The sequence below is a fragment of the Spea bombifrons genome, chromosome 2, assembly GCF_027358695.1.
Source record: "Spea bombifrons isolate aSpeBom1 chromosome 2, aSpeBom1.2.pri, whole genome shotgun sequence".
NCBI classification, from domain to species: domain Eukaryota; kingdom Metazoa; phylum Chordata; class Amphibia; order Anura; family Pelobatidae; genus Spea; species Spea bombifrons.
Window position 1 is genome coordinate 5,726,084 of NC_071088.1, and position 21,322 is coordinate 5,747,405.

General features: G+C 42.3%; 1 protein-coding gene across 4 annotated transcripts in view; it reads left to right on the top strand.

Moving 5' to 3' along the window:
- ILDR2 (immunoglobulin like domain containing receptor 2) overlaps positions 1-21,322 on the top strand; it is a 95,868-nt gene that overhangs the window by 64,763 nt on the left and 9,783 nt on the right. For 2 of the 4 annotated variants that reach the window (XM_053455507.1, XM_053455506.1), the window contains exon 4: positions 9,791-9,847. The exons of the other annotated variants lie outside the window; for them this stretch is intronic. In XM_053455507.1, coding sequence (XP_053311482.1) covers positions 9,791-9,847 — 57 coding nt within the window. The remainder of the gene's footprint in view (positions 1-9,790; positions 9,848-21,322) is intronic. 4 annotated transcript variants of the gene reach the window in all.

Genomic DNA, 21,322 nt, shown 5'->3' on the forward strand with positions numbered 1-21,322 from the left:
CGCTGGTATCTCCTCGTTGGGCTACCCAGAGCTCTCCCTCTTTTGGGGGATTGGCTTTATGAGGGGGTGTAGTTTGTCATGTGAGGGGCAGGGCTAGCCCTAGATAGCATCAAATGAGCTGGGCGTGGGTGGGTGCTGCAAATTACTGCTTCCCTGCCCGGGGACAAAAAGAAAGAGAGTGACCTGGAGAGCCATTGATTCACTCTGAGAGTCTAATCCATAGAGCTCCCATTGGTCCACTTCATTGGTGACAGTGTAAGGTTGTGATGTCATACACCCAAAGCTCCTATTTTGTTGTGCACTGGCCACGGATTTCTCTGCCCACACTGGGTGAGACTGGGAGTAGTGGCAGCTTCTGATTTAAACACATGTTGCCCCAATTCTGCCTGAACTAATATTCTTGGGGACACAAAAACGAACCAGAATGATATAACGTGGATACATATCATCATTCTATAACAATAGTGCCACTTCTGGTTTTAAATGTTTACAGTAGAGGATTGGAATTATGCTACCAGTCACGTGTTTGATCTTGCCAGTGGGGTGCCAGACATGAGACAATGCTCCCGTGGGTCAGACTAGACCCTCTGCACGGCCTAATGATGGTTACACGTTGGCGTTCAATTCATCAGGGACCCGAAGTTAGACAGCCGTCTCCCATCGACCTGGCACAACAATAAAAACATTGTACGTCTGCGTCATTTATCGATTCTGTCACCGCTCTAAGCTCTGCTCCTATTGTTTTTTCTTCTTCTTTTTTCTGCGTCTCCTAAAAATATTCACCAACCCGTCGTCATCGCCTCAGTATGAATCACTGAGTATCGCTCTTCTCTCGTTCATACGCTCATCCTGCTTAGAATTCTATTGGGTTGCTAGGATTTTTTTTTTTTTTTTTGAGCGCCCGCTCTTTTATTCTTTTTTTATTTTTGCCGGGTCGCGCGGCATGCGGCTGACAATGAAGGTTTTTCCATTAAAGTCCTGGGTTACTAGGGTTTCTATGGTAACAGCTTTCCAGAGGCCTTGTTCACAGTTAAAACCTTTGATCTCTCAGAATTCTCGCTTCGTTATCCTTCTAACATTTACAAACATGGGGGCAAAAGAGGAGTGGGGGGGAGAATTTGGGACATAAAAACTTTACTCTTCTTCCAAAGAAACCAACTGTGAATGAATTGATGTGAACACGCTTTCCCCATAAATCTTACGGCAGCTCCTTGGCCGGCATCTTATTTGTCCTCCTTTTTTTTGTTCCTTTTCATTGCCTTCCAATGCACGGGGGGGCGATGTCGTACTCGTTGCGAACCATTGAACATCCGAAAGAACCGACTCTTTAATTACCGTGAATTACTTGGCTCTCTGAAACTCCTCCTTACTCGCTTCCAAGTTGCCATGGAAACCATTCACATAAAAAAAAAAATCAGACCTGCTGGGTCAGCCTTGGCTTCCCAATGGCCTATTTAAGGGAACTTATTAAAATATGGCACACGCGATAAGGGAGAGTAAATGCGGGAAGAACATTGAGCAAATCCGGGAATTTGTTGGCAGCCGTACGAATGAGAGCGAGATTGCCTTCCATTAAAAATGTTTTCTCCTTTTGGAACGAAATAAAATATAATACGCTCCAAGGGATTTCAATATTTGTCCTGTAAACGTCCAACGTGTTCTGATGTCAGCAGTTCCATAAAAACCGGTAAAATGTGGGTGATTTCCTTTAGGAAAATTAAGGATTTGTTCCAATCGTCGGCGGAGGTATTAACAGTAATGTGATCGTTAAATGATAGGGAGCTAATATAATATACATTGCAGCGTACTTTAAGGCATATGATAGGTAAGCACCCCCTTTAAATGAATGTTCTTACCCTCTTGTAGGGGTTCGGCAGAAACCCCCCTATGCATTTGCCGCCTTTTCTGCCCCCTAGCTCTTCGACTAGCAGAAGATGTGTTCGGCCAGCGCCAGTTCCGGCTTGAGTGGGAGTTCCAGGGGGTCTAATGACTTTTCTGCCATTGATTGGCTTCAGGCAGCCAAAATTGGCACAGAAACCAGACAGGGGGAGGCCGGCGCACTGCAGGTCTGGAGCTACAGCTTCTCCTAAAGGCAAGATATTCTATTATTTTGGGTTTTATTTCAGTAAACAAACTCCTAAAGCCTAAAAATCTAGTTAAGTTGATGAAACTGTTTCATCTTGCTGACAATGTCTATCATATCCTAAATACATTCTCTATTGTTCTTAGTATCGCCTGGTGGTCCACCTCAGTAGGTCCTGTGAACCACAGTTTGAGACCTACTCAACCAAAGGTCATGACTGCCATAATATTGACCTTTCGTATGAGGTTGGACAAAGTTTCACTCTTCCATTACTAGACCAAATATATGTTCAAGTGCAGAGTGGTAAAAAATATGAATTATTGAGGAGGTTTGAAGACCAGGCCATCATAAACTCTACTTTGGAACAGCTACTAACCAGACTTTCATTCTTTCCTAGTTAAGTTTGTCTGTATATGACCATCTATAGAAAGCTATAAATAAACACACAAGAAAACAGAAAAAAAAATTAAAAAGTTCAAAAAAATGGAGAAAGGAGAGACGTAGAGATGGGATTCATTCCAAAAGAAACCTTGATTAGAGAAAAAGAGAGATGAAAATGTCGTAGTTTGTTTAAACTTGAAAGAGGTTCGGTTATTGAGCTTATACAGATTCTGCGTTCAAACGCAAAGACTGATCAGAGAGAAAACACATAAAACGAATGGAAAGATGTGGTGTGTTAGAACCTAAACCTGGATCAGAGAGTAGAAACGTGTGCTGAGCTCATCATTTGGACGGGGGGGGGCTCGTTGGGATCAGGGAGACCTGATAATAGAATGTGTTTCGGGAATGGAATAATAAGGTAACTTCAGGTGCTTCAGGTCCATTAAGTTGAACCTCGCGGTTGATCAAGAAGAAGACAAAACCCCCACGTTAAAGCGATTACTAATTGTGCCTCACTGCATCAATAAGCTATAACCAATCATGTCCTTATAACCCATTATATCCCTGTATATTTTTTTTACTAAAAAATAAGTAAATAATTCAGCCCAATTTCAAAGGCATCAATTGAATTCCATGGCACAAACTCCGTAGGATGTAATAAGTCGGATCAGAGACGCGTAAGAGATTTTATGTGGAAAAGGCAGTAAAGTGCATCTGTTTTATTAAAGATTAGTTATTAGCCCACAGCTGCCATGATGCTCATCCAGAATAAATTAAGGGATTTCCATGTATTTGTCTGCGCTGAGCTTTTGATCTATACATTTTACCATCGGCTTACCAATCTTAATAGGTGAGGGAACATTTTTTTGCCTCTATTTTTCTTATGTTTACAAAATCTCAAACACTACAGCACACGAGGGCCAATGCAAGCAACCTTCTTTAGACTATACCTGCCACTTTATGTGATGGAAAATTTGACCCATACACTGAGGTAGCTGGTTTGCTAGCTGGTGTATAGCTCAACATTATACTGTTGTATACATTGTTTTATTTTTCATTGTTTATGAGTACGTATGTCCATACAAGGCAAAAACCTGTAGTGTTTCACATATTTTAGGAGAAGCTCTATTAATCCCTAAAGACAGGTTTAAAACCTGGGGTATCTGCTGGAAAGCAACAGACTGGGGAGGAAATTCGGAGGGTTCTACCTTGGAGTTTGGAATGGCACGTAAATATGATTTGTAAGTAAATAAGATACACTCAATCATTTAGTGTGATATAGTGGCAGATTCCTCTGATCATTGGCACATTTAGAGTTCGGTGCTGTTTAATACAATTTTCTGAAGAGCTTGTCACATTGACACGTGATTTATGCAGAAGCGTGATGTTTTTTAGAAAAGATGCTATGGGAATCCGCAATATATACCCCCCACCCCAAACACTATAATTTGAAAACTCAATTTAAGTCTGCACAACACTCAGAACAAGATAATGATGATGGAGCGTTAGCTGAATGCACCACAATTACTGTACGGTGGTTTGATTCACTGAGCAGGAGTTACTAGACCATCATTAAGCGGAACAGTCAGGAAAACATGTGCAATGTTTACGGAGCGTTCAGAGCTCCGTGGTCCGGATATCCCAGGAGTCTCCGGTGTCAAGTGATCCACCACGTCTGTAGCGTCTACATAATGCCATGTGCAGACCACAAGGACTAGACCTTCAATGGGGAAACTAGCTATAGACTCATGATACGCCCCAACAAAACACCTTAAAGTTCCAAAATTATGCCGGAATGCATCAGTTAAAGGGTTTAAACCACACAATATCTCAACAAATGAAATAAAGGACCATGGAGACTCCAATAAAGACAACATAAATAATTTATATAATAAATCATGGAACAAGAGCCTGTAATTTCTGGTCTACCACCAGCAGGCAAAGACCACAAGAGTATTACTCCATACATTTAGAGATCTCTGAACCGCCTAACTAATATTATTTACTGCTACCAATTGATGTTACCAACGGTTGGCTCAGGGAGTTTAGAAGACCCATGTCCTGCTGAAGCAACACCAGGTGATCCATGAAAGGACAAAGCCTCCTGATGCCAGCTTGTTCGGCGTGCCCTAGACTGTGAATAGGAATCATTTCCCATTCATTCTGAATGGCGGGCTGGTCTCCGATTAGATACAGATCCAATTAGTTGTGCTGCTGAGTAGGGTGAAGGAGGGTGGGAAGAATAATGGGATAATTATGTGCTGGGTGATGTATAACTATAACCGAAGGCTGATAAGATCATGGCGGTGGAACAAGCCTAATGACGCTGAAGGGAAATAATTATTATTAGGTTTAGAGAGGTGGATAGCCAGGTGGTTGTGATATCGGACTGCGAGGAAGAAGAAAAATTAGACTAGTGAATAAGAATTGCTCATGGGAAAAGTATCATTCCCATGATAGCCCCAAGTGTCCCTGTTTAGAAGGACTAGTCCCTCGTTGGGACCCCTAAAGTCCCTCTTTTCTAGGGGCTCGGAATGTTTGCTGCATATGAGTGTATGACAGGGTTCTACAGCCCCAAAAGTCGCAGGAATGTGTACATGAACTTTGTTATAGGTCTAAACACCTCAGTTACATCATTAGATATTAGTAGGTGACAAAGTCAGATAAGCCACCGTCCGGAGAGGAAATAGAGAAGCAGGGATTTGGGTGACGCACCCCAATTTTCTCCCAGGAACTACCTTAAAATGTCTCTTCTGACCCAGGGCAAGACCCCCCCCCCCGAGCTGCCAACCTTACTGCTAAGTAGCGGGATATTACATCATATTACATCATAACCCAGCGCTCAGCCCATTAAGGGTTTGCAGTACCTAGGAACGGCATCCTCGTTAAAGAAGCACGTGAAGGAAGCAGTCAAGGTTTAAATGTTGCTTTTAAAATATTTTTCTACTTTAGACACACCAGACATAAAGCAAAAATGGAAATTCTTAATATTTTTCATTTGGTAATTTCAGATGTTAAAGTTTTTAAAAATATTATGGTGGTTTCTTTTTCAAAATCGTTTTTACATAATAAGCTCGTCTGAGCTGGGCCTTTCTTACCCTTTGTTTCTGTGCAATAATAATAATATAATATTTTGAGCAGCTGTATATTGGCCGTTTGTATGTGTTCTAGCTCCACGGTAAGCAATCTTAATTACTCAGCCTGACAAATGAAAGCCTTTGGAGAACGGACTCCGATGACATTAACAAAAAGAACCAGCCGTGTGTGGTGTTTGAGCAGAGGTGTCACAAAAATCGCACAACTGAAAGCAAAAAGCAGCTTCCAGGTCTGCAGAAAAAAAGGTTTTTTGGAAGAAAAGTAGATAATGTCACGACTGCCGTGACCCAGGAGCACACACCGCAGGCATTCTTTGCCCTGAAACACCTAGCAAAGGGTTGAGCCCCAAGATAGGTAGCCTGGGACTTCCAGGATCCCAACGTTGAGGAGGCTCAGGTGTAAGCAGTTAGAATAATGGTCACTGAGTACGCGTTGCTGAACACCTGTATAGGTAATACTGCAGGTAAGTCCCATAACCGGTGTCCCATAAGCAGAGCAGCTAATAGCCAAAGCCGGGTTCGGTTCACTAAACAGGTACTCACAAGCCAAGGTCTTACGGACCTCGCAGCGCTAGCGGCAGCCTGTCTGCCCGCACCGAGTCCCAGCGGCGTTACGGAAAAAAAAACCTTTATAATACTAAACCACATTATTGTCTATAGCACCATATTTAATGCTCAAGAAAAAATATTAAATTTTCCAGCAAATGAGGCTTTTCCCCCTTTAAATAAATTGTCCGGCTCTCTTTTATAGAGCTGTAGACCCGCGCTGCCCCCTCATTTGGCTCTACATGGAGAAGAAGTCACCGACCTGCATATTCAGGCAATCAAAAGATTAAATCAACTGATGCTTCCGTTACCTTATCTCTGGTATATACGACGCGGCCTACCATTTAATGAACGCTGCTCGCTGGTTCTGTGGTAGAATCCTCTCGCACTTATTGCATTTTCATTCGTTTTTTTATTCTTTCTCGTGAGCCAAAGAATATTGAGGTCAGTACCCTAAGAAACAGCCATTTTCAGGTATTATTGCAGAGCACAACTCCCGAGCCCCGAAGGAGCGGAGAGCGTGTGGGAGTTTGACACGTACCGGTGATTCATGATGCAACGAGAAGGTTAATGTCACCGAACGCATTAGGTTGAGGCTTGCACAGCCTCGTCCAAAAATGTCTTTCTGTGTACAACTGAGTAATTATACAGAGGTATAAGCATGCATATCCATATCCACGGCTTCCAAGAAGTCTCTCCCAGCTACAATTACAGACCTCTTCATATAAGGACAGTTCCACCTGTAAATTGTACATATTTTGCAAACCCCCCCTCCCCCAAGATGTGTTTCCCATGGCGCACGATAAATCTTACTTACTTTACAAAGAATATTGTTTACCTTTTTGTCACAATGATTTTTGTAATCATTGATTCATTAAATCCCTGTTCTAAATGTAAGCAATACAACAGAATTAAAAAAAAACAAACACACTTGGTATGATCCATGTATGTCTTTATTTTTTGATGTCCCCCCAAAGAGTGACCCTGTCTCTTCCTTATTCTATTTTCTTGACATATTTAAATTTTTCGGCTCATTATCGAAAGCGACGCGGCAAAGAAAACGTGCAGGTGTCTTTATTTCCACGCCGTTGAACATCGCATTTGTCATCGCGTCGAACCCTCAAAGCTCTGCACGACGCCTCTTGGTGTCAATGTCTCTACTAATCAAACTCCGTCTCATTCGGGTGGACGAGTGTCCCTCGTTTTCCCTTGAGGCACCTTTTGGATTCAGGACTCATCATGAAAATGAAACCATTAACATCGGTTTTCTGTACAGAGCAATAATTGTCGCTCGTGCCAAACGTTGCACGTTGTCCGGGCTGTCAGCCTCATCCTTCCCTGTTGGGCATTTTAGGGAAGCTGGCCAAGTGTGTATGACATGATCTATTACACCTGGTAAACCGTCTTGTGTTCCAAGCTGCGGTATTTCTTTTCTCTTACAGCCTCAACCTTTAATAAATCATCCTTCCAGCACTCTTTATAATTAAGAGCCCCGTATCGCCATGTAATTATCCGATTTTAAGGTATAGTTCTCTTGGCTTGTAAACTGGGCTTGTAAAATGGACTGACGGCGGATAATGTTTGCTGCCTAAAGAACGATATATTGTTTGTTGCCCAACAGAGACCCAAGTGAAGCTCTGCCCTGGAATCTGGACCATTTTAATGTTAAATCAGCTGATTTTAAAAAAATATATATTTTATTTACTAAAGTACTAAAGCAATGCTTGGGTTTCACTTTGACAATGAATTATCAAAACTGGACTAGACCAAGATCTTTGGTCTAGTCTTTGGTGATCTTTGGTAGAGGTTGATAAGCTGGTCAAAGGGTCCTCAAGCCATCTAAGCCCAGACCTGGGCCGGGGTAGACCGGTTGTGCCCCTAGGGTTTTATGCTATTCTGTGTAGTCCCTTGTCTTCAACGCCTATGCGATAAAATGTTTGCAGTAGGCGAGACTATCCCGTTAATGCTTATGTACGATGACACGATGCCAAGCTTTGCATCTTCTTATGAAACACCATCTAGTTCGATAGTTCCCCCTGACAGTAATCCCCGCCCCGTGTAGGGACATATAGATCCGAGGGACATGTCCAAGACCTGAAACCGGGATTTTATCCAATAGGGATAATTTGTCGCCACTGCAGGTGAAGAGGATGCGGGATCATGTCCGGTAGGATCTGTCAGGATTAGGGACAGTCGGCCATCGTATATTCAAGGGGGGACTGTTATGGAACCATTATATATATCAGCAAGAAACGCTTATTGCTTTAATGAATATAAGCTGGCCTCGACCAATAAAGGGTTACACCTCACGCAGATACGTGAGAGACGCAAGTAGCAGTGTATTCAGTTATCTATATTTTACTAACCGCAAGCGCCATTCTGGCTATATCTTGTTGCAGGAAAGTATCTAATATTTGTTTCTAACGGTTTTCTGCCTTTCTGCCTATTTCCGCATAGTTTCAGGATTAACCAATTAATAAGCTTTACGTAACCTGACGTCCCTTTTTGACGTCCCTATATAATCTATAATATAAACAAAATAAAGCAGAGTGATTTTGGACCTGACCCAGAGTGTGTCGTGTGTCTTATTTTTCTCTCCGTGCACGTACATTTATATTCACATAATTTGGAGCAGTTCAACAATTGAAGAAAGGCTTTATTGGAAAGCATCCAAAACACTATCAACCAAACTAAAAGGGAGAACTGCCACAGAAACCTCTTAAATGATTCCCTTTCCACGGTCGCTCACACTGGGACAAAGACAAAGTGGGTAGAAACTGGCAGGTTGAGCTCGTTCACATCCAACACGAAAGGTTTCCGGAAACGTAACATGCGTTATGATGTCACGAGCCACCATGTAACCTTAACGTCATCACACGTGACTGTTGAAACTTTGCTACATTAAGGAGTTTGCTAGTTCTTCGTGGGGAGCCTGTGATGGAAGAGGAGGAATGGCCTTCTGGGTGTCCCCTCGAGACGAGTAAAGTGCTTACCAGCGCCTCGCTTTACAAGCAGAACACCGGATATCTTTAACTTCCTATAACGAGCTTTGTCAACCCAATTCTAAGCTTCATTTAGAACGGGGCTGGAGAACCCATTGGCTTATCAGAAATAATAATTAATAATAATTTATGACCTGGAAATGTACTTAATAGTTTGTGGAGGAGGAAGACATGAAGCTGAAGTTCTTATTTCACGTGAATTGCCGCATTGACTTTGTCTACAGTTTTAAGGGTACTTAAAAAAAAATCCTGATTAATGTAGCCGAGGGATGCAACATTAGCTGCTCAAGAAACGCGGGTTAGAATGATTAATGACCGATATTATCTTTTAAAGGAAATAGAAATAAATGTATCATCCAATTTGCTTTTGAACACATATTCCATAATGCAGAACCGCTGCTATATGTGGTTTGGGTTTATTGACAAATGTTTTAGAATGTTGGAAGAATGTTAAATTTGTAGTTAATTTTTTTTTTAAATGTTGGCAGAATATTTAATTAACGCACGAGGATTCTCGGGATACCTTTTGTGATCCTAGATGCCTTGTCTTTCCTGAAACTGGGTAAAACTGGGTATTTTGACAGATTAAAATGAATGTGCCCCGAACGACGTTCTATTCTTATATATTCTTTTTATTTCCTGAACTAACATCTGTACCCTTTTCTCTCTTCTGTCTCTTTCAGGCAAGACAGGGGTGCTTGCTGATCTCTTGCCCAGTTTTGAAGTGAAATTTATGCCAGGTATCTTCTTCTCTGTGTATCTGCACATCTGTTACTCATTCGCCTGTCTTTCCATCCTTTCACTGTCTGCCTGGCCGGGGTATCTGTGTTCCGTCTTCTCAGAGCTCAAGTGTCCCCACCGAAATTCAGGACTTTCCTCCTTATCCCCCCCCTAATTTCAAGGCGGAGGGCATAGGGGTCACAAGGACTGTGTGTGTGCCTCTGGGTTAGTATATGTCTGGGTAGTTTAGTTAGTTTGTGTGTTTGTTAATGTGTATGTCTGTATTTGTCTGGGGTTGTTAGTGTATGCCTGCTTTTGCATGTGTGTGTTTCTGCTTATGTGTTTGCCTGGGTATGTTAGTGTGTGTGACTGTGTGTGTTAGGGGTTGTGACTGTGTGTGTGTAGGTAGGATAGCTTGAATGTGGGAATGTTAGTGTAGATGTGGGTATGTTAGTGTGTGTGACTGTGTGTTAGGGGTTGTGACTCTGTGTGTGCGGGTATGATAGTTTGAATGTGGGTATGTTAGTGTAGATGTGGGTATGTTAGTGTGTGTGACTGTGTGTGTTAGGGTTTGTGACTGTGTGTGTGCGGGTATGACAGTTTGAATGTGGGTGTGTTAGTGTGTGTCTGTGTGGATCAGTTTTAGTGTTGGGTGTTTGGCTGTGTTAGTATCAGTGTCTGGGTGTGTTAGTGTTTGGTTGTGTTAGTATCAGTGTCTGGGTGTGTTAGTGTTTGGTTGTGTTAGTATCAGTGTCTGGGTGTGTTAGTGTGTGTGTTAGTGTTTGGTTGTGTTAGTATCAGTGTCTGGGTGTGTTAGTGTGTGTGTTAGTGTTTGGTTGTGTTAGTATCAGTGTCTGGGTGTGTTAGTGTTTGGTTGTGTTAGTATCAGTGTCTGGGTGTGTTAGTGTGTGTGTTAGTGTTTGGTTGTGTTAGTATCAGTGTCTGGGTGTATTAGTGTGTGTGTTAGTGTTTGGTTGTGTTAGTATCAGTGTCTGGGTGTGTTAGTGTTTGGTTGTGTTAGTATCAGTGTCTGGGTGTGTTAGTGTGTGTGTTAGTGTTTGGTTGTGTTAGTATCAGTGTCTGGGTGTGTTAGTGTTTGGTTGTGTTAGTATCAGTGTCTGGGTGTGTTAGTATGTGTGTTAGTGTTTGGTTGTGTTAGTATCAGTGTCTGGGTGTGTTAGTGTTTGGTTGTGTTAGTATCAGTGTCTGGGTGTGTTAGTGTGTGTGTTAGTGTTTGGTTGTGTTAGTATCAGTGTCTGGGTGTGTTAGTATTTGGTTGTGTTAGTATCAGTGTCTGGGTGTGTTAGTGTGTGTGTTAGTGTTTGGTTGTGTTAGTATCAGTGTCTGGGTGTGTTAGTGTTTGGTTGTGTTAGTGTGAGTTCTCCTTCCGAGATCAAGCCCTTAGTCCACCCCTGAGCCGTGATAATAAACAATGTGACATATGCCATTATATGCTGTGTGGGTTTACGTGGATTGAATGTGATGAGCGATAGCAAAAAACTGACTAGATCGGCATATTTGTGTCAAAAAGGCCAATGTGGGTCAAGAACAAGGGGGATTGCAGAATGGGCAACAGTTTAGAGAGGTCTTGGCTGATGACATCTTTCCATTTCTGAGAGAATACTGACATGTAAGCCCCGTGCTAAGTGAAGGTTTGTGAACTATCAAATAACGTTTCCGCGGGGGTTACTGTGCTCCGTGACTGTTACATTACAACGCTCATGTCATATACATCGGGGGGGGGGGATGGGGTTTTTCCCTGGCATGATGGGTTCTCCTTTTTTTGTCAGAAGAAAAGATTGGCACAGTTTGGCCTGAAATGACACGGAGAATCCCAATGTACTCGGGGGGCACTGAGCATTTCAAAGGCACCGTAAACATTCATAATGTAAGAGATACATGTCGCAAGGAACTTTTGGGCCAAAAACGAGATGTTTCTTTCACGTCAGGGAAAACACGCTTTTAGTTATTTATGTAAATTCGTCACATCAAGTGGGGGCAGACTACTAAATGGGACTTAGATCCCAGACATCGTAAAGAAACAACAGAAAAGAAAAAAGTGCTAAGATACCATTTATTAGCTATGCATCAAAAATAAGAGAACAAAAAAAAACCTATGAAATATTTACTCTTGGACGTTGCGATATAAGTGCGATACACCTCTGTGCAGAAATACTATATTTCGGTATTTCGTAGTTTATTATTTTCTCTTAGATAGTTTGATTTGAATGAAACGAGATTTTTTTTCTCTAATTTTTAATGCATTGCTAATAAATGTTATTTTAGGGTCCGTTTCTTTTCTGTTGTCACCAAAGAAGAATGCATAGCTACTTAATGAGCGTCTTAATCTGCGCTCTTTAAAAGTTCTATTAAATATAAAAGCACTTACCTTAGGCAGAAGCTGCAGCTGCCATCCTCCTCGGCGATTTGACTATTCTTACCACTGATTGGCTGCTTGAAACACTCAACCAATGGCAGAAAAGTCTAAGGGCCATCCCGCACAGGCCGCATTCCTGGGATATAATGTCGGCCACGGAGCACAATTTCGTTAGGTTGCCAGGTGGCAGCGTGAGAGCCGGGAATGAGGTATGTGCGGGAATGAGGTATGTGCGGGAATGAGGCCCTTAGACTTTGCAGAGTCCGGGGCAAGGAGGACTTGGGGTAAGATGAGGTACAGTGTGGGAAGGGTGAGGGGGTTGCTTGCTCTCCCTCACACTCATGGTCTCTGCATTGCTGAAAGGAGCGGAGTGTTGGGATATGATGTCATCCTTCCACTTCACTCAACGATTACAGGGATAATATCGGGACTGTCCTCCGGAGAACAGGATGCTTGGGATGTAGGAGATGAAATATATGCAGCTTTGCTCAAAATCAAAATAAATTCCCCACATTTTCTTAATAAAGAAAAAAGGAGAACAACGAAGATGAGCTCGGCTTTGTCTTACGTGCTCCGCAAAGGGTCATCGATTTATCCCGAGGAAATTGCGCAAAGAAATACAGTCTTTATAATGTATTGTATGAATCCTCAGATTTCATTACGATGGACTACTTCATCATTTATACGTCTCGTGTGAAATATTCATGAAAAAGAGCAGATCGCGCATGGGACATTAATAAATGTTTGAACGATTGGGGGTGCAGGGGCCACGGCTGGAGAACTAGGAATTGGATTATTCAGTATTGACGGCGACTTAAAGGGGAAGCAATTCGTTTTATTTCTAGTTTATTTCTAGGATTAACAATAGTTTTCAAACACATTGTGCTTTTTTTTCATTTCTTCTTCAAAACAGTTGTGGATTTTGCCCCATAAAATAATATTTTCAAGCAGCTGCAGATTAGCCATTTGTATGAAGCAGTAGAATGGCTCAGTCTTAATTACCTAGCCAGACACTCTTGACTAATGAAATTCTATGGAGGTCTTTATTAGTATTGCCACAAAAAATTAGCTCAGTATGAGCAGAATATCCCATGACTGACGACAATTGGATCCTCCAGATAAAGGAAGTTTAATAGAGGAAAAGGAGATAAAACCAGGTTTTTGCCAATGCCAGCGTTACTGTATACAGTGCTAGGGGTTATATTACTGTATACAGCGCTGGGTGGTTATATTACTGTATACAGTGCTAGGGGTTATATTACTGTATACAGCGCTGGGGATATATTACTGTATACAGTGCTAGGGGTTATATTACTGTATACAGCGCTGGGGGTAATTACTGTATACAGCGCTGGGGGGTTATATTACTGTATACAGCGCTGGGGTTATATTACTGTATACAGCGCTGGGGGTTATATTACTGTATACAGCGCTGGGGGTTATATTACTGTATACAGCGCTGGGGGTTATATTACTGTATACAGTGCTAGGGGTTATATTACTGTATACAGCGCTGGGTGGTTATATTACTGTATACAGTGCTAGGGGTTATATTACTGTATACAGCGCTGGGGGTTATATTACTGTATACAGTGCTAGGGGTTATATTACTGTATACAGCGCTGGGGGTAATTACTGTATACAGCGCTGGGAAGTTATATTACTGTATACAGTGCTGGGGGGTTATATTACTGTATACAGCGCTGGGGGTTATATTACTGTATACAGCGCTGGGGGTTATATTACTGTATACAGCGCTGGGGGTTATATTATTGTATACAGCACTGGGGGTTATATTACTGTATACAGCACTAGGGGTTATATTGTATACAGCACTGGGGGTTATATTATTGTATACAGCACTGGGGGTTATATTACTGTATACAGCGCTGGGGGTTATATTACTGTATACAGCGCTGGGGGTTATATTACTGTATACAGCGCTGGGGGTTATTACTGTATACAGTGCTGGGGGTTATATTACTGTATACAGCACTGGGGGTTATATTACTGTATACAGCGCTGGGGGTTATATTACTGCAGGGCTTGACAAATTTGTTGTGAATCTAGGCGCCAGGTAAAAAAGTTAGGAGCCAGGATTTTTTAAACTAAGAGTTGGTCAGGAGTGATCTGATCATCATCAGCCCACTTACTAAACTCACAGCATTTGACCTGGAAGCACCCTGGACTTTCAGGTCAGTGCTGTTTTGTTTTTTTTAACCCTTTCAATGCTGATGTTCCATTGGAGCACAGCATTGACTGATATTTAGTCCCCACAAGCTTGTGGGGACAAATATTAACCCCTGCAATGCCACGAATGTGTCATACACAATTGTGGCATTGAAGGGGTTAATGCTGCACTGTCGCTCTAATGGAGCGATCAGGCAGCAAGGGGGTGACTCACGGGGAGACCTAAGAACCCTCTCCCCTGTCCCTGAAGCTGCCTCTGGCAGCTGGCACTCAAATTGCTGGTCTATAGACCAGCCATTGCAGGGGGAGTCTCTGGTGACTGCTGTAGGCTTCTATGCCTACAGGAGTCATCACAGGGCTTGTGGGGGCTTGTTTTTGCTGTTGCTGGTCTGCCTGGAACCAGGCAGACCACCAGCAGCAGAGCCCCGTACAAAACGGGAATTAACCCCTAAATGCCGCGATCGTGGCATTGAAGGGGTTAACGCTGCACTGTCGCTCTCATGGAGCGATCAGGCAGCAGGGGGGTGTTGTGTCAGGTCCCCACACATGTGTGGGGACCCAATCAACACACAACCCCCTTCCATGAAGCTGCCTGTGGCAGCTAAAAATGCGATTGCTGGTTTTGCAGCAACTGCGTTTTCAGCCTACAGAATCACTCCGTGGGAGTGATCTCAGGCTCAGGGGGCGGGCTCTGAGTGGCTGTGCTGTCTGGGGCAGACAGCAGCAGCAAGCGCCCCCGTGTGGTGACTCAGCCTCTTACATCCACAATTTTTTCTGGATGTAAGAGGCTGACAAAACCTAGGCGCCAGGACAAAATTCTCTGTCGCCATGGCGACCTGGCGCCTGGGATTTGTCGAGCCCTGTATTACTGTTAGGGATATTAATGAGACAAAATCGGTAAAACCAATATTTTATCACACACGCAAAATAACGACGCTACCAAATATTGTAGTACCACATCCACAATATTAATTTAAGGAGATACCCTATATTTTATCTCCGATCCTAAATCCTTTCAGATCGCCGAAAATTATAATTCAAATTAGATATATATCACAACGATAATCAATCAAAAATATTATTTATTGTGAATACAATCTATAAAATCTATATATGGGTCACACAGTGCATAATACAAAATACAAAGTTTTTAAACATGTCAAATTGCAGTATATCCAAATACGGTATATTATCGAAAGTTATCAATCTGAATTAATACTTTATGAGTCTACCACACACAATTAATTTCCATCCCACTCAGCAACCAAAAATGATAATCAGGGCGGTAAGAAAAAGATCACTAACTCTATTATATTAGTTTAACTAATATGACAATTAAAAATAATTTAATAATGTCTAAGAGTATTTAGTGAAATTCCTAATAGATGCAAATAATGTCAAACTTCATCTACAGGTAAAAATACCTTTTCATTATTGTCATTATCACGGGTTATAAGCTGCAGTCTCACAAGCCGTCATATACAATAATGCAATATACTATTTCCCAGAAACAGGGAATTCTATATGAAGAAGACAAAATTCACCTCTATTTAGAATAATAAAACAATTATAATTACCACCACTTGTTGCTGTTGTCCGACCGGTCCTTGTAGAAGTTAATCCTGGTTCAGTGGCAAGAAATTAAGTGGAAAGAAATATAACTTACTAAAAGTTATATAGGTGGGGACTCAAAGTAATTCTAAGAGTGAGATTATGGTGCCAGGATCTTGAGATTCCAATTCTTTGGGGTAAATTAAATGAAATGAGTCCTCAGGGTCTGTCTGTTTCAGGGTGCGTTTTTCAGGTGAGCCCCTTTTTTTTTAAGGTCCGTCCCTTATTATTAAAGACATAAGCTTTTAAAGACAGAGCTTATTATCATAGCCTCCACCTCTTGATTATAATTATCCAATCATAACGGTGGGTTTTACCCATTATAATTAGGACTTCTACTCATATTTACATCCTGTAATTTCTTAATTTACCTGCGAGAGACGCTCTGGTCTAAGAAATAACTTAAGACCATTACATATGTGTTAGGAATTCATTCATGGTCACCCTTATCTTTAGATGTTACCTCCTAGGTAGTAAATCAGGTCTTTGTTGTCACCCATATCTCCAGATGTTGCCTTCTAGGTAGTAAATTAGGTTTTGGTGGTCTTACGACGTATCCCCCATTCCAATTTACATTCCTAAGGATATGCAGTGTCTACTCCTTAACTTTCTCATGGAAGATAACATTAATTGGATCATATATACTGAATACTTCTTTGTTCTCAATTATAGAGGGAACAAAGACACAAAGAAATAACCGTTATATGATTAAATAAAATAAAATGGCTCTGACTCCATTTTGTGCTCATGTAAATACAGAATATATAGAATACATGTTTTCTAGCATAAAATATCTGACATTACTGTTTACAGCGCTGGGGGTTATATTACTGTATACAGAGCTGGGGGTTATATTACTGTATACAGCGCTGGGGGTTATTACTGTATACAGCGCTGGGGGTTATATTACGGTATACAGCGCTGGGGGTTATATTACTGTATACAGCGCTGGAGGTTATATTACTGTATACAGCGCTGGGGGTTATATTACTGTATACAGCACTGGGGGTTATATTACTGTATACATTGCTGGGGGGTTATATTACTGTATACAGCGCTGGGGGTTATATTACTGTATACAGCACTGGGGGTTATATTACTGTATACAGCGCTGGGGGTTATATTACTGTATACAGAGCTGGGGGTTATATTACTGTATACAGCACTGGGGGTTATATTACTGTATACAGAGCTGGGGGTTATATTACTGTATACAGCGCTGGGTGGTTATATTACTGTATACAGCACTGGGGGTTATATTACTGTATACAGCGCTGGGGGTTATTACTGTATACAGCGCTGGGGGTTATATTACTGTATACAGCACTGGGTGGTTATATTACTGTATACAGCACTGGGGGTTATATTACTGTATACAGCGCTGGGGGTTATATTTCTGTATACAGCGCTGGGGGTTATTACTGTATACAGCGCTGGGGGTTATATTACTGTATACAGTGCTGGGGGGTTATATTACTGTATACAGCGCTGGGGTTATATTACTGTATACAGCGCTGGGGGTTATTTTACTGTATACAGCGCTGGGGGTTATATTACTGTATACAACGCTGGGGGGTTATATTTCTGTATACAGCGCTGGGGGTTATTACTGTATACAGTGCTGGGGGTTATATTACTGTATACAGCACTGAGGGGTTATATTACTGTATACAGCACTGGGGGGTTATATTACTGTATACAGCGCTGGGGGTTATTACTGTATACAGAGCTGGGGGTTATTACTGCATACAGCGCTGGGGGGGTTATATTACTGTATACAGCGCTGAGGGATATTACTGTATACAGCGCCGGGGGTATATTACTGTTTACAGCGCTGGGGGGTTATATTACTGTATACAGCGCTGGGGGGTTATTACTGTATACAGCGCTGGGGGGTTATATTACTGTATACAGCGCTGGGGGTTATATTACTGTATACAGCGCTGAGGGGTTATTACTGTATACAGCGCTGGGGGGTTATTACTGTATACAGTGCTGGGGGTTATTACTGGGGGGTTTTTACTCAGAGAAATATTTTTTTTTCTTCCCCTTTACGATGCCACCCATGTTTTAGTAATTTTTATTATAATGAAACGCTTTGCTGAATCTCGTGTAGAAGTTTCTTTCTGTAGCAGCGTTGGTGTAAATGAGCGGCCGCAGTCTTTCCGCCTGTGAGTGCCGGCATGATATGGAACGTATCGGTGTTTATTCACCAAAGAGGGAGTTAAAAAGTTGCAATTTCACTTCATATTATGAATCCCCGTGAGTCTCTGCCACAACAGCAGCTGTATGAAATATATATAATACGACACTTTTGGGGGCCAACCATGTGTATGATACGTGGTTATTAAAAAAAAAAGTTCCAGCTGTAAAAAACAAATAGCTAATCGCTGTTTTTAAGGAAAAAAATCTCTAAGTGTCGGTATACTGCTGTTTGATCTGTTTTAATGTTGGTCCAAAGGAGGAGTGGAAACGGGGAATATTTTACACTCTAGAACCAGGCGGAGAAACCTGCGGACGTTCCATAAATAAATATAATATTACGCGTTTCATTAACTATAGTAGATATACTAGAAGAAAAACACTCAACCTTTATAAAGCAGAATGGAATAAAAAAAAAGCACCCAGCTAAATCAGAGCTGATTGTGAAACATATGGGTGCAGGAGCCGCATACAAACGATCGATTAGAACCGGGCGAATCTATTAGGAACGCGGCTGCCCAGCGTCGGACGCCGGCTCCTGTCCCGGTCCCCATAATTGCCTATTAAGAATACAATTTCTTTTGTGTGCGCTTGGGAGAGAGCAATTCAGCGCCGTGCCCTATTAACGTCGCCGTACGTGTGGATTTCAAAATGCGTCTCATTTTGTTTTTAAGCCGGAAAATATTATTTCCTGGTCCTTAGAGCGCAGGGAACGGCGTGTGAGGAGCTCGAGACACCGACGCTTATTGTTATACTGTATATGGAGTGTGAGCGGGGTGTGCGGCGGGGCGGGTGTGCGGCGGAGCTGGTGTGTGTACGGCCAGTCCCAACAAACAAACCATAATTGATTTTGTTGAGTCTGGCCTTTGCAAAATGCATGACTGTTGGCTGCTATGCAGAATTGCTGTGTATTTAAGGGGAGGGGCTCCGTTAATAAGCCCATTATATACCTGAGTCGTCCGTATTCCGTGATTTCTCCTAAATACGCGTGTTGGCGATCGGCCAGCAAGCAACATCCACTTTCCCGGCTACAAAGCAGTGTTCAGCTGAAGTCGTAGTTCATTAACTGTTCTTGACTGTGTTATTAATCAATTTCGATTGTTTCCCTAATTCCCACATTTACACGAAAATAAAAACATTTCCGTGCCAGCTCATTCTAGATTAATGTCCATTTTGCATGCAGAATTGTGTATAACGTGAATGAACTTGATCTCCCATCTAGTTGTTGAGATAATAATAACTTTCACAGCTACACACCCGTGATCGTATTCATTAACTTTTATGTTGTATGGAGTTAGCGTGACTGTGTTTGGTATTTGGCGTTAGTATGTGTGTTAGCGTGTGCGTCAGCATATGGTGCTAGATTGTCGAGGGTGAGTTTGGGGGTTAGTGAAGCGGGGAAGAGGAGAGAGAGATGGGTTTGTGTAAGTGTATGGTGTTAGTGGGGGTGTTAGAGTGACTTTGTGTGTTAGGATGTGCTTGTGTTTTAGTTATGGGTTAGGAAAGACACTGCACCCAGGCAGCATTAACTCTAGGCCCACCCCTGAGCAAGTACATATGGGGGGATTCAGCAAGGGGGGACAACAGAACATATCATATTTATCAAAGTGTGTATGATGGCCGGAGTGTCCCTGTTATTGTCCAAAGAGATTCAGTAAAATAATGTAAAAACGATCTATTACTGTTACTATGTATTTTTAGCTTTTTCAAGCTTTGTACCGAAATCCTGGACTTCACAGAAAAAAAAATCCTGCAACAGCTTGTTTTAGTAAAAGGAAAACATATAATATTCCCGCCCCGCCGTTCTCCACAGAATATATTTAGTGAATGCCCAGGTCTCCCTCCTTTCATTCCGATGGCATGATAGCCCGTCTAGCGAGCTGGCATGCCAGGGCACAGATGGATCTCAGCAGGGTTCTGTCCTGAGTTCCGCTGCTACGGGAGGAATGCATGCGCCAAAAGCCCGGCCGTCTTCCACGATGTAACCTGCTCGGGAAACGGCCACCAGCGCAATAAATGAAAATTGTTTCATGCAAGGCTGACTGATCCCGAACACAGAAGGTTGCCATCGCCAGAGATGTATTTAACCTTGGGTGCTGCCGTAGGTCTGAGACAGGGAAGCGCCTCCAGCCACCCCCTTTCAATGACCGCCATTTTTAGTGCGTAATACTGAGCTATGACATCATATCCCTGTGACTTCAAGGCACAAAGCATCTTGTAAAACATGGTATGGAAGCTGTGCCAAGACGGCATGGTGTAAATGGGCTGGTCAGGGAGACAGTGGCACCATGTTGGGGGGGCAGCTGCCCTTCTGGACTTGCCGGCCTTGCCCAGAGTACGTCACCGGGTATTAATGCCCCTTTAACTGAGAGATGTTTTATCTAAAACAGGAGATTGCAGGTGGATTGTTCATACAGTTAACCCATTGAAAGTCACCTTAACTATAGAGTATCCAGGGCCGGCTGAGCCCTTCCCGTTGGGGCAGCAAACTCCTGCTTTAGTGAATTCACTTCCGACTTAAAGAGAAACCGGTCAAGTCTGTTCCTTGCCAGACAAGTTTAACCGGTTTCCATCAAAACTGGGAATTACAAGCAGCTGAGTAAGCGAGGGAAGCGGAGGAGTCACTGAACGAGATCCGGATCCTAATTCATTCACTGACGGCAATCTGTAAGCCGGCCGGACAGGTCACATCGGGCAAATGCCATACCTCCCAATCATCCCGATTTAAGCGGGACTGACCTTATATTGGTGTGATGTCCTGACGAGGTGCATTTTTAATAACGCCTAAAAAAAGACATCTGCCCGTCCTAAAAAAGGGCTTTTTTGAGTCCCATCGAAGAAGTTATATATCTTTACTGTAAATATATATATATATTTATACACATTTTTATAGCCCTACTGTACCATTAAACAAGGTTTATCAGAGGAAAGTGTGACGTTACCACTTGCATGAATTTTTTATTACTTTTTAAATCCCAGGCCTAGACTCATAACCAGCGAATAAATTAAAACGTTACATTTTTTGGCATATGGTGAACAAAAAGCGAAAAAGGAAAATCCAGATTCCTTTCATATGGAAACTACCGTATGTCGTGAGCGCTTTGTTCCTGTAGTT